The sequence below is a fragment of the Gordionus sp. m RMFG-2023 genome, chromosome 1, assembly GCF_954871325.1.
Source record: "Gordionus sp. m RMFG-2023 chromosome 1, tfGorSpeb1-WG-v2, whole genome shotgun sequence".
Classification (NCBI taxonomy): Eukaryota; Metazoa; Nematomorpha; class Gordioida; order Chordodea; family Parachordodidae; genus Gordionus; species Gordionus sp. m RMFG-2023.
In genome coordinates, this window is record NC_088775.1 from 85,216,954 (window position 1) to 85,231,436 (window position 14,483).

At 27.5% G+C, this 14,483-nt stretch overlaps 1 protein-coding gene across 1 annotated transcript; it reads left to right on the forward strand.

The window, feature by feature from the left end:
- The first annotated feature begins 645 nt into the window (after positions 1 to 645).
- Positions 646 to 2,841, forward strand: LOC135930860 (protein asteroid homolog 1-like). The gene has a single exon (XM_065467654.1). It carries the CDS (start codon positions 646 to 648, stop codon positions 2,839 to 2,841), a length of 2,196 nt encoding a protein of 731 aa, XP_065323726.1.
- The last annotated feature ends 11,642 nt before the right edge of the window (positions 2,842 to 14,483 follow it).

The following is a 14,483-nucleotide window of genomic DNA, read 5'->3' on the forward strand; positions in this document are numbered from 1 at the left end:
CCCTTGATAAACTCCTTCGGCTATTGTGAAGCCTGCTGAAGTACCTGTTGTGCTACGGACCATTGTTGTATGTCCCATATACATATCCTCTATTATTCTTATATATTTTTCGGGAACTTTTTTGTGGCGTAGCGCCCACCAGATAAGTTTTCTTGGGATTCTATCGAAGGCCTTTTCTAGATCGAGAAAGACCATGTGTAGCTTTTTGTTCTTTTCCCTGTATTTTTCACTCATTTGCCTAATTGCATGGATAGCATCGGTTGTTGATCTTCCAGGCATAAAGCCAAACTGTGTCTCTCCTATTTCGATTATATCTCTTAATCTTTTTTCTATTATTTTTTCGTAAAGTTTTAGACAGTGTGACATTAGTTTTATGCCCCTGTAATTTTGACAATTGTGTGGATCCCCTTTATTTTTGAAGATAGGAACTAGATAGCTCTGCCTCCATTTTTGGGGGACCTCTTCATTTCCAAGTATTTTATTGTACAGATTTGTGAGGAGATGTATTCCATCATCTCCTAGTGCTTTAAGGCTTTCTATTGGAATATCGTCTGGACCTATATATAAATCTAATAAATTAAATATAAAAATCAGTATATTAGTAAATATAAAACCTTTATATGTTAGGTACTTTTTTTTGGACGTATGGGTGTGAAAGGGTTTAGCACATATTTAAATCACAATTCTAATTCATCATCACTTAATGAAATTATTTTTAAAAATGATAAATTAATAATTGATGGAACGAATCTAATTTATTTTCTATATTTGTCAGATTCTATAAATTCCTTTTTTAATGGTGAATATAGCAATTATAAATTAGTGGTTATAAGATTTTTTGCTATATTACATTACAATAAAATAATACCTTATGTTATACTAGATGGTTGTTCTGATCCCTATAATTATAAAACAGAAACTATACTTGAAAGGCAAAAAGACAGACTGAAAAAATCTTTAACTCTAGATGGCAACACATCATATATATTACCAATTCTTTGTGAGATTTTATTTGTTGAAATTTTGAAAGAGTTTAATATACCTCATTATCAATGTCTTTTTGAAGCTGATCAGGAAATTGCTAAACTTGCTAATTTTTGGGATTGTGCAGTTTTAAGTGGGGATAGTGATTTTTATATTTATCCACTGACTCATGGTTTTATTCCACTTTCAAGTATAAGCTTTATTAGCAATTTGTATCAAGATATCCTTAATGAAAATCTTGTTTTCTATCCCTTTAAAGCTAATATATTTAATCAAAAACTGTTTTTAACTGAATACCCGGGATTAAAATTAGAGTTATTACCATTATTTGCTGTTTTAAATGGAAATGACTATTCTTACAATGGCAATTATACCTCATTTTTGGCTAATATTAATTTTAATTACAAACCAAATAGCAAAAAGAATAAATCACCTATTAAAGGTTTACTGCTATGGTTATCAAAGTTTGAAAACATTGATTCAGCTTTAGAAAACGTTTTATCCCATGTCAAACTGAATATGAGGATTAAAATTAAAAATCAAATTCTTACATTAATTGAAATATACCATCTGTCAGATGATAGTTTACTGCCTTGTTATTTCTCTCATAAAGGTATAACTATTGTTAAATGTAAATATCCAGATGTATTCAAATATAATTCTTTACAAAAATTTTATCACATGAATGAAAATATCCAATATAAATGTACTAATTGTCATATCTTAAATCCAGAGTTGATCAAATTAGTTAAGGAAAAGCTGTTTGATCAAAATGGTATAAATTTTAGTTCTGATTCTCAAATTATTTTGTTATACCTTCAAAATGAATTTCATGAAGCAAATTATAATTCCCAATTATTACACCTATTAATTACAAAGAGGATGTATCTATCAACTCAAGTTGAAAATTATCGTGATGAATCATCGTATAATATAAGTCAGGAAATCCGTAATCTTATTTATATGACCTTTTTTAGAAAAATTATTGAGCCTTCCAATAATGTCGATAACAATTTGAGTTTATCAATATACGAGTATAAAAGAAATTTGAGGAATATGTTTTTTAATCATATAGAAGTATATCCTTATGGGAATTCCCAAAATATTTCTTCTATGCCAATAAATAACCAAACAACATTACCAGAAGAGCTGTTCATCACTATAATTTTCAAATCTTTTAGAATAGACCATGATGCATTTAAAAATGCATTCAATAATGTTTCCAAAGATTTTAAATTATTTGTGATGAGCTTAAAATATTTTTATGCCACAACTTCTTTTCAAACAATTGACCCTACCAATACAACAACTGCCCTCATTAACTTAGAATATGATTCATTCCTAGGCTACTCGCATATTTTTATAATCATAGCCTTGATCTTAGTGTCATTATCCTCTCTTGTTAAAAGTGATCAGTTTTTAATTGATGACTCTAAGGAAAAAATTGAAAAGTTTCTTAAGCAACAAGATAAATTTATGGCCAAGTATCAAAAAATTCCGAAATTCACTATAAATTCTCAAAGCCTAAATATTCGCAAAAGCATGGATATGGAGTTGATTCATGGTATGGCCCAATGGCAAACATGCCTTCAAGCATTATGTTTACTCAATCAAATATCGATTTTTACATTTGATTCTCACTCAACTTTGATACGATTTTTAGCATCTATAAATTCTTCCCAGATTTATAATTTAGCGAAAAAATTCAGAAATTTGTCCTCTACGAATAAATCAATGAATGATAAACAAAATATTCCTAATCCTGTCTTAGAATTTATAAGAAAAGAATTATTCAAGGCTGGCAATGATGATATATATAATTTTTTTATGGATCTTTTACGATGCATAGTCATTTAAGCAATATATATTTTTTTATATAGAATATTTACAAAACCAATTAATTTTGTTAAAATTATATTAAATAAATATTTATACTCAAAAAATGATGAAATATAGAAAATACATATTTATATTTCACTGTTTAAACCAATGATATATATATCATTGGTTTAAACATATACATGGATAATAAAAAATAAAATATATCAATTTATTGTCCAATAAAAATGCTAAAACAGGTTTTGTTAATAATTGTAATCAGCAAATGCATGCACAAAAAATACTTAATTTTCAATCGGTATATATATCCATTGAAATTTTAATTCCGATATTGTTTAATAAATAAAGATCATAATCAACAATTTTTACTATTCGGGTAAATATGTTATCTTGTGCCATGTCCATTTAAGCGATATATTATATGTATATGAACGTTTAAACTGGCAAAAATTTATTATATCAAGGGGCGGGTCATTTAAATTTTCTTATTAATTCTATATGTTATTCAATATCTCACGGAATTGAGACAGGATTGGGCGGGACCTTTTAATCCTATGTCTTTTTCTTAATAGGTTAGATAAAAGTTGTTCATTAATAGGGTTGTGCCGATCCACAAATTTTTCACCGATCCCATATTTTCCGATGTTACTAAAAAAATTGATCTGATATTTATTTTATATTGGTTTTTATTTACCATCTATCTTAGTATCAATGTCATAATATCAATATTTTCTATTTAATAAATAATCCATCTAACTTTCATGAAAGTAGATTTTATTTTTTTTATTCTCCAAAAGTTTAATAATCTCATTTAAAATATTTGCAATGTTTATGGGGTGAATGTAGTGTTTAACAGCTCCATTTAGCCGACTTTTAAAATGGGCTAAACCAAGATTTTCGTAAAATATTAATACCTAAGTCTCGAAATTTCGCTAATAGAAATCCAAACCTTTCTGCCATCTGTGGGCAAAATAAATAAGCCTGAAGTAATTTACTTTTGGTCAAAATCTTCAGTTAAAAGTTATTAAAAATTGGCTAAATCTAGCCGTTTAACAAAACTAGGCTAGTTTTGTTAAACGGCTTTCAGCTAGTTTAACTAGCTGTATGTGACTCGTTAGATATTTTAAAATCCCTTTTTTTGTTGCAGATAATGTAATAAAAAATAGTGTAAATTTTTTTAAACATTTTAATTATATTTTAATTCCTTTCATTAATATATTATTATGAAAAAATTATATAATTATATATACTATCATAAAATAACCAAAAACTTTAAAAAAATATAAGACCTGATCGGTTTTTTAAAAAATATCGGACCGATCGGATATTTATTGAAAACGAGATATCGGTACTGATCAGATATTTAATATCTGCACAGCCCAATTCATAAATAGGATTGCCCATTTCAATAGGGCGTCGTCAAAATTATATTATTTTGAGGGCCACCAAACTCAATGATTGCCAATTTGGATTTCCTATTTTTTCTTAGTGCTTAAGTTAATTAAAAATTTATTTTCGCTCATGCTGGCCAAAAGTCTTTAAACGGCCCTGCTTATGACACAATAACTATTATAGCTATGTTGATTAATTATTGATGTATGTTATCATAAGCCCGAAAGTAATTTTTCCAGATTAAAGTATAGTTAATGTTTATAAAATAATTTTTGGGCCAAATTTGGCGTTGGCAAGGTGGTAGTATCAGGCGGAATTACAGCGTTCAGAAGTGAAGAGCTTGAGAAGCTTTGCGCCAAGAGTGAGGTGGAACCTCTCTTGATGTCGCCGTTTTATATAAGTTTATATAAATATATACACTTATAAAAAAAAATTTATAACATTAGTATTAGAAAATTTTTTAATAGGATTAGTTTTTAATAAATTTTTTATGTTAATTGGTTCTAATAAATTTTAATTGGCAGCCCGTGCTCTATATTATTAAAATAAAAATATTTTTAAAGATCATTATAAAAATTCAGAAAATTGAGGGCAACAGTTTATTAGTATGTTAGAACTGAAAATCTTAAAAATTATATATAAAAAATATGGCACACCATTTCTAGGGAAATAAATTCCTCGGGAAACTATTATTAGGAATTTGAGGAAAAAGAGAGAGATTACCTTTTAATAAATATCTCACAGGTCGATATTGATTTTCTTTTCCATGTTTTATTGAAAACATAGACTATTAACATAGTATTTCGACAAATATCATAATTATTTTTGTTTGAAGACTGTCATGTAGACGCTGATTGTGATCCATCGCCATTTGTTACTCACCGCTATTTTTGATTCTAGTCCATTGATAATTCCGTGTCATTTGCAGCGTCTACATCACAGGATTTTCACTGTATGCAAACCCCACTCAACCTTCCTAAAAAATTTTTTACCTTCTTCAGCGGCTATGCTTTCCTATTATTAATTATACCTTTTTAATAAAGATACTCCCTACAGAAATTTAACCAACTATCAAAATTTTGTAAATATAAAAGAATTATTTTTTTAAAATGAATTCAATTAAAAACCCCCTCATTTAAAATTAATTCATTATTATAGCATTATGAGCTTGCTGAGAATGTTTAAACCGTTTAAATTACATCTAAAAGGATAGCAGAAAGTTTTATTTGGAAAATAAATGATTGTTTGCAATATATAGATTTGGTCTATGATCAGCAATATCATTTATTATAAGTCTATAATAAAAGTATTAATTTTTACAGCAATATAATTTGTCTTATTTTATCTCAAAATTTAATAAATAATTTTCAAAAAAATTTATCCTACCCCTATAAAAGGCGCCTACCCTTTACCCCTTTCAAGAAAAAATAGATATAAACTGTTCCTACCCCCCCCCTCTCGTTCATGTGGACGCTAGTCATTTGTAATTCCCAGGCTCATTCCGCACAAACGTAGGTCATAGGGGGACGCTCTAGTTATATTATGTTATCAAGTATTTGGTTTTTAAATATTATCAAAATCACGTAATATAATATAATTATTTTGTTATTTTTGTGAATAATATTATTTTATATTAATATCAAATTATAATATTATAAAAATAACAAAATTTTATATAATCTATATAATGACATTTTGAGATTATAAAACTTTTTTACTAAAACCATTTCGTTTCTTGCATTTCTAACCATTTAAAAGAAAAAAAAGAAGTTTATATATTAAAAATGTTATAAATAGATAAACTTTATATTTAAAAAAAAAAATATATATCATAATCGTTTACTAAAAAATTATGAAATAATTTATGTTAAAAGGCATATTAAATTTAAATTTTTTTTATTTAAATGATATCATTTCAATTATCAAAATAAAATTTTATTTTTTATGTTTGATTTAATTGATATGCATATAGGTTAACTTCAATGTAATACGTTTAACATGCTATTTTTTCAACTTAAAATAATTTTGAGCGGTTATTTTAAGTTTGGAAATTTACAGGAAATCTTCAAATCTGTTTAGAATTTACTAGTGATCTTTGCCGGGTCATTTAAAAGACCCCTGATTAAAGTTCTTTCAAAAAAAATTGGTTCGACCCAAACCTGCTTTAATTTTTATAATTATCTATCTCGAAAAGCCGGGTCTACAATTAAAAAAATATTATTTGCCCTCCCGAATTTATTTATTTAAACAGAAAAAAAAAATCGAATATATTTTTAATAATCTACAAATAAAAATTATTGGCGTCTTTGTTTCTTGCAAAATTTTTAAAATATATTGATTTATACAAATTGAATGATATTTTAAAGTTTAAACCCTTAAAAAAATATTAAACCCGACCCTGCCTGGCCCAAATTTTATTTTAATTGGTATTGCCCGGGTACGGGTTGTGCCTATTTCTGATACCTACTATGAATTCATTTATAATTATCTATGAAAAACGAATGTTTAAAATTATATATTACAATACATGGGGCCATTATAATCTCAATAAATGTAATTTGTAATATAATTTCCTACAATGATTTGAAAAAAATAATTGTAATAGTTGTAAAGAACCGTAAAGATGTGAGTGTATGAACTATTGGTTACACTCATACATTAACCATATTTTATTAATCATATATTTACTGATTATATTATCATTTGATTATTTACAATAAACAATTAAATTTCATAATGCACTAAACATTTTTCATTTAACAAGACACAACTCTAAAAACAAAACGCATATTCAAATTCTAAAACATTAATAAATTTTTATCTCGTGCTATTGTTCTCGTTATATCTTTTTCTCTTGATTGATACCTTGTCTATAATTTCGCTACATCTGAACGGGAAAAATAACTTTCTCGAAATATATCTATAATTACAGGTTCCGCGTCAATTCGGCGCGGAAAATTTAGCTCAGCGTCAATTCAGCGCAGCATGATATTGACTTAAAAAATAAAAAATAAACTAAAATGAATTTGCCCGACTAGATTCATTGAAAGACAAGAGTCCGTTAAATTCTTTATTGAACTTTATGATGTTGTATTTGCAGCACTAGAATTTTTTAGATCAAGCAAGGAAAAAGATTTAGAAAATGCTGAGAATCTTTTACAGGCTATTATTAAGTCACAATTTTAAATATCCATTCAATGTATCTATTTTTTATATAATTATACATATAATTTTAACAAAATGCTATAAAAAAATTGATTTAGATTTGAGGGATGTTATGAATAGAGCAAAGGATATTGTTAAAATATTAACAAATATCAGAGAGAATGTGGATGAAAAATTTTATGAAATATATGAGAAAGTAAAAGAGATTGCTATAATATGTTTGGGGTTGAAATTTATTTAGAGTAGTCTTTAGACAATGCAAATACTCAAATATTGATGTATCTACGATTGAGGATTTTTATAAAATAAATATTTTTATTCCTCTTATTGATACATTTTATTTAAATTAAAGGAAAGATTTATTAGTCACAATTTTATTTTAAAAAGCTTTTATTTTCTTTTGCCGGTTGAGTCTTAACTTTTGAGTACGCTTGAAACGCGAGAGAATATTAGGAAAATCTCAGAGTTTTACATGATGATTTAGAAGGCTCATATGATAAGTTTTTGTGATGTCTGATTTTCGTAAATCATGACAAAATAGAGTATCATTTGAGACCAAAAAATGCTCTGCAGGCCCTTTCCATGTGTAATTACACTTTAGATTCCCTGACTAATATCAAAACATTATTAATTATTTTAGCTAAATTACCAATTAGTACCTGTACTAATGAAAGGCCTTTTTCAACTTTCAAAAGGTTAAAAACCTATTTAAGAAATACTACCGGTGATTTAAATGGATTTGCCCTATTAAACATTTATATTATATGAAGATTATTCTAGATAAAAATTTGATTCTAAATGAATTAGAAAAATCTCAGAGAAAAGTAGACCTTTCTTTAAATCAAGTTAAACGACCGATTTGGGTCAATTTTTAAAAACTGCCGATTAGGATTTTAGCCAAAATAATATGTAAACATTATAATGTGATAAATTGGTCTATCAAAGAAATCGGTATAAATATTGGTTGCTAATTTTTTTTGATATTATTAAGTTTTTTATTGTATTAAACATTTATTAAATAAAATTGAGATTTATGTAAAAAAAATATGAAGAAATAATTAATAGGACTAATATTCAAAATGACTTCTATCTAATCATCCTTTTTTTTATTACTAATAAATTTATAATTAAAGTTTTCTACAAATAGATGAACGTTACGAGTTTATTTTATTTTATTTAGAACAAATCAAAGATACAAATTTAATTTTATTTAATTTATTTTAAAATTTTACATTTTTCATCAAACTAGAAAATTAGGCTTATATAACAATTTTCATATTAATATATAAAAAAATCAATCAACACAATTTATATAAAAAAAATCAATCTATATAAACATTAAAAAGAACAATTTAAAGGTTAAAATTAATCGGTCATATCAACATTCCACCCCATAAAAAATGATCTCCACTCAGGTTTTTCTTGCATGTGAATCTTATCGTGCAGTCAGTCTGTCATAGTCTTGGAAAATGATATTTATTTTGGTTGTTCATATGATTGTTCAAGTCGTTCATAAGTCATTGTAGTCGTTGGCTTGATTCTATCACGTTGGTTTGTTAATATCGTTTTGAGTACGCTAGCTCGTCGTCAAGCTCCGTCGTTATCATTGTCAATTTTACAAAATTCTCACCAATTGTAAAATTATCATTATTAAATAGGATTTTGGAATATATGTATAATTAGAGAATCGATCAAATTTGGATGTTAGAATAATAAAAGAATGATAAATCAACAAGATTGTTAGATAATATTTTTAGCGTTTTTTTATTTTTTATATATATTTTTTTAATAAAAGATGATAAGATGATATGTACGTCTGTACATCCATCTCTCCCTTCAGAGATTTAAACTTTATGCCATTACTTTTTAATTTAAAAAGTATTTTGAAATAATAATTATTTATAAGATTGTTTTTAGTAAAAAATAATTTTTTGAGCCTTAAATTATTAGAAAAAGATCTCTTCAGACGTTTAGTTTTTATATGACTTCTCTTAGTGATACTTTTAATTGTCTTCAAATTTATAAGTCTCAATTTTTTTTTATCGCATTTAGTAAGAGTTTTTTTTAATTTTATTATTTTCTTTAATCTTTGTTACATTGTTTTATTTAATGTTTATCCTTTTTTTCTATAATCACGAATATTTCAAATTTTATTATATAATTTATCTCTTTTAGTTTATGAATCTCTTTCATTTTGAATATTTGGTTTTAATTCAATATTTTTCAATTTTTTGTTACTAAGAGATTTATTTTTATTAGAACGATTTTTTTTTTATTTCTGTAGGACATAAACATTTTAATGTACACAATGCTTCATCATAACTTGAATTTAACTCTCTTGGAAACACAGCTTTCATGACTAAATATAATTCATCTGGTAAATTACCTATTAAGCTTAGAGTATTCTTACTATCATGAAATTTTCAATAATCTTCTAATTTGTCAATGGACTTTGTTTTATTATTATTGTCCCATATAGGTTTATTCATAATTTAGAGATTTATCATTAAAATTTTTAATTATTCTTCATTTTTTTAAATTAATCATTTCTTACGTGTTTTTAGAATGATATAAATATAATATTCCAGAACTTTTTATCTAGTTGTCTCCAGTAGCTAAAATCATATTGTCTGTGGATTTAGAATATTTTGTAAGTCATTATAGCCCAATTTTATTTAGTTCGTCTAATTTGATATATACCTCTGGTAGTCTTCTTGTAAAGGAACCTGCTTTTTTCCGAGATCTGAGTGTCATTGAAGATGTCTTCGAATCTACTAAAAAAAAGATCGCCATTGCCTGAGTATATTGGAAATTCAATATTTATATTAACATTATTATTGGGATTCTGTTTAATATTCATTTATTTATTTACGATTTCCTCGACTATGTAGCGAAACTGCCACCATAAAGTTTTCTAAAAATATTTAAATGTTACGAGTTTATTTTATTTAATTTAGACAAATAAAAGTTACAAATTTAATTTTATTTAATTCATTTTAAAATTTTACATCTTTCATCAAACTAAAAAATCAGGCTTATTTAACAATTTTCATATTAATATATAAAAAATCAATCTACACAATTTATATAAAAAAAAATCAATTTATATAAACATAAAAAATTTTTTTTAAAGGTTAGTATTAATCGATCATATCAACAATAATATATGGCAGTTGTATTATATACGCGTACAATTGTCGCTTTGCCAAATTATCGTAACACTAAATTGACGCTGCCCCTAGTGTGGTTAATTAGCTGGTTTTACACAACCACGACTCTGGTTTTTGGTTGAAAAAATGAACCAAAACCAAAGCAACCAAATTGGTCGACCTGGTCGACCAAATCTATAGACCCGAGCACCGACCCAAGCACAGACCCGAGCATCAACCCGAGCACAGACTCAAGCACAGACCCGAGCACAGACCCGAGCACCGACCCGAGCATCGACCCGAGCACAGACAAGAGCATCGACCCGAGCACCGACCCGAGCATCGACCCGAGCACGGACCCGAGCACAGACCCGAGCACAGACCCGAGCACGGACCAGAGCACAGACCCGAGCATCAACCCGAGCACAGACCCGAGCACAGACCCGAGCACAGACCCGAGCACAAACCCGAGCACAGACCCGAGCATCGACCCGAGCACAGACCCGAGCACAGACCCGAGCATCGACCCGAGCACAGACCCGAGCACAGACCCGAGCACCGACCCGAGCATCGACCCGAGCACAGACCCGAGCACGGACCCGAGCATCGACCCGAGCACGGACCCGAGCACAGACCCGAGCACAAACCCGAGCACAGACCCGAGCATCGACCCGAGCACCGACCCGAGCACAGACCCGAGCATCGACCAGAGCACAGATCCGAGCACCAAACCAAATCAACTTATAATAATTTATTGTTAATGTTTTGCTCAATTTTATGCATAGAGGACGAATATTTCAATAATAGTCTTTTTAAAAAAATTGTATATTTATATTCTGAAAATTAAAAATTAGAGGACGAGTAATTCAATTTCATATTAATTAAATAATTGATATGGAATTCAAAATAATTACCTTCTAAGACCGTGAAAAATTTATTATAGGAATTTATCGATTTTTAGATATTTATAATTCATATATCATCGAAAAATGAGGATAATTTATGTTGATTTAATTCTTACCCTAAAGTTGTAAAAAATGGCTAAGCCTCAAACAGATTAGATATGCTGGCTCAGGAGTTGACATAAGTCACCTCAGGAGTTGACATTAGTCACCTCAGGAGTTGACTCTACTTTAATTTTAAGCTGAAATGCATTTATTTGTTGTTTAACTCTAATTCGATAATGGATATTACAAATTAATGTATTGTATAGCTTAAAATTGCCTTCCCATCAAAATATTTTTACATTTATCCAAAATATCCCTCTAGCGAGTAGTTCTAGCTGATCTTTGCTCACATATATCGATAGAAAGATCCTTCAGTGCACTAAGAAGTAACCACATTACGAAATAAATTTGACAAATATACTTTAAACGATATTTTAATCATCAAACTTAATATAAATTTGTTAAACAACGTTATCTTTTTTGATATTCATTTTATTAATATTTGTGAATAATTTTATATTTGTCATAGAATGAATAAAATAATTTCAAAGAAATTGTTATTACTTTTGATAGTTTTGAGGGAATAAATATTTTAAGTGATAAAATGAATTTCAAAAGTATAAACGTCATGTTTAATAGTTAATTAAGGCAGTAATTTTTATAAGAAACAATCAATTCCCACCTAAAGTTAGTTTAGTGGAATAAACTATGCCCACCATGCCCAATAAGGGACTAATAATTCCTAGTTATAGTTTAAAGAAATGTCGATTTGGGATATTCTTACGAAAACAGAAATCGATTGAAGATTTCGACATCAGGAAAGATGGAGAGGATTTGATACCTTTGTCTAGATATTTTTTTGGAAAAATGTCTACCCCCAACCTGTCATGATTTAAACCACCAGAAGACATAGATTAATGATTAATTTGAAAACTCAAATAATCATGCTTCACTTAAAAATAAAAATATATAGTAAAAATTGCTGAGCTATATATTATATTTTCTAAGAAATTTAATTTTGAGAAAATTAAAATTTTTACTTGGCAACTTTTGAGAATTCAGTAAAAATTACTTTAAGTAGTAATTCTGAGTAATTAAGGGGAAAATAATATATGTTAAAGCTTTAACCTGTATGTATTACAACAACTATGCAATATATATTGGCTTACGCTTCATAATTACTGCTTGTCCTTGTGGCTAACTTCGTTTAAGACTACTTTTTAATATTAGATTCATACAAAATTTTTCAAAATATAACTAATATTTTATTTCTAAATTAAATAGACAGAAAAGATAAAAAAAATATATCTATAAGGATCGCAAAATCATATGATTCAAAAATATTCTGGAATTGGGGAAATCCCTTTTAATTTAGATGTAATTGATTTTGAATCGCCATCAAAATCCGATAAAGACAGTTTAATGAGTAATGTTATAGTTTTTACTTTTATAATTGTTTTTGGTTAGTGATTGGCAAATGATAAATTTATAAATATTAAGTACTCATCAATTAATCTTTTTAAAATGTTTAAGAGTGAGAGAGTAGAGATTAAAACGGCCTTTTTTTAGTCACACTTTATAGTTAACATTGTAAAGCGAAAATAATCAGTAATACGTATAGTTGTTAACATTTTTCTAAAAAGAATATTAATTTATGAAATATTTATTTCAAATTGCATAATATATTTGTTTATTAGGATTAATTTTTATATAAATTAACCATTTATCAATAAAATATTCTAGTAACTGAAATTTTATTTAATTCTTCTTAATTTATATATGCCAAGGTTCAAAATAGACCGGGGATAGTGTTATCACATTTCATTTTTAACTATTGTAAAGAAAAAAACTACTTAGTTATTCCACACCTAATCCCCATAAAAATAGATCTTATGCACACCATAAACTTGAATATACAATTTATTTATTAAATATTATGACAATATATTTTAAATATGATAATATAACAAATATATATTTAAATAAATATAATTATTTAAATAATTCGTCTTGTAAATTAAATATCGTGCCATCCCAAGACGATAGAGCTAGGCATTGTTTTAGCGTCTTTGATGACATCCGATTTCTTTTTTTCGTAACTGTATCTCCAGCTCGTGAGAAAACCCGCTCGCTAGGGACAGAGGTAGTTTGCTGAGCCAGAAAATCCCTCGCCATTTGAGAAAGGCATGGAAATCGTGTTTGGTTTCCTCTCCACCAATCTAAAATATTAGCATTTTCTGGACAAAGTGGTTCTCCTAAATATTCATCTATTTCGCTCTCAAAAGCACTCCCACGTACATTTTTCTTTCTAGATGTCATAAAATAATTATTAGATACATCATATAATTTATATACTTTTTTAATTCCTGCAAAATGGATACAGATGTAAGATTATTAGGATTACTCTCATCATCGACATATTGATAACTTGTCCCAGAGGTTGAATAAGTTTTAAAGACACTTTTAAAATCGTCAAAATAATCCTTTTGGAAATCAATATTATTTGGAATTAAGGATTTTTTTATTCTTGGGTCTAAAAAAGACCCGGCATAATTGGCGAAATAATACATTTTCGCCAAATAGTCATCACATTTAATCAACATTTTAGATGCTGCATTATATATTATTCCATTATTTTTTGTAGCGTTTATTAGATTTTCGTGAATAAAATTCAAAAATAAGATCGCCATCCCAATAGTTGGGGATTGTGAACTAATTTCACAAGTTATTTTGTAAAAAGGAGATAAAAATATTTCCAGATCGGTTAATAATTGGCGTAATTCCTTATTAATGAAAAACTTATTTTTCCCCAAAGATGTTTGTCCTAGTTCAACAATTGCTTCGATATTCTGTATTAAATAAATATATTAATGTTTAAATATTAATACTTTGTAAAAATAATACCTTATTTACAGCAGCTATCATTAGATATGTGCTGTTCCAGCGTGTAGCAACGTCCAAAGGAATTTTGGTACCTCCACTTATTTTAACATATTGTTCCATTAAT

Excerpts from the sequence above, each read along its gene's own strand:
- LOC135930860 (XM_065467654.1), top strand. The coding sequence starts at position 646 with ATGGGTGTGAAAGGGTTTAGCACATATTTAAATCACAATTCTAATTCA.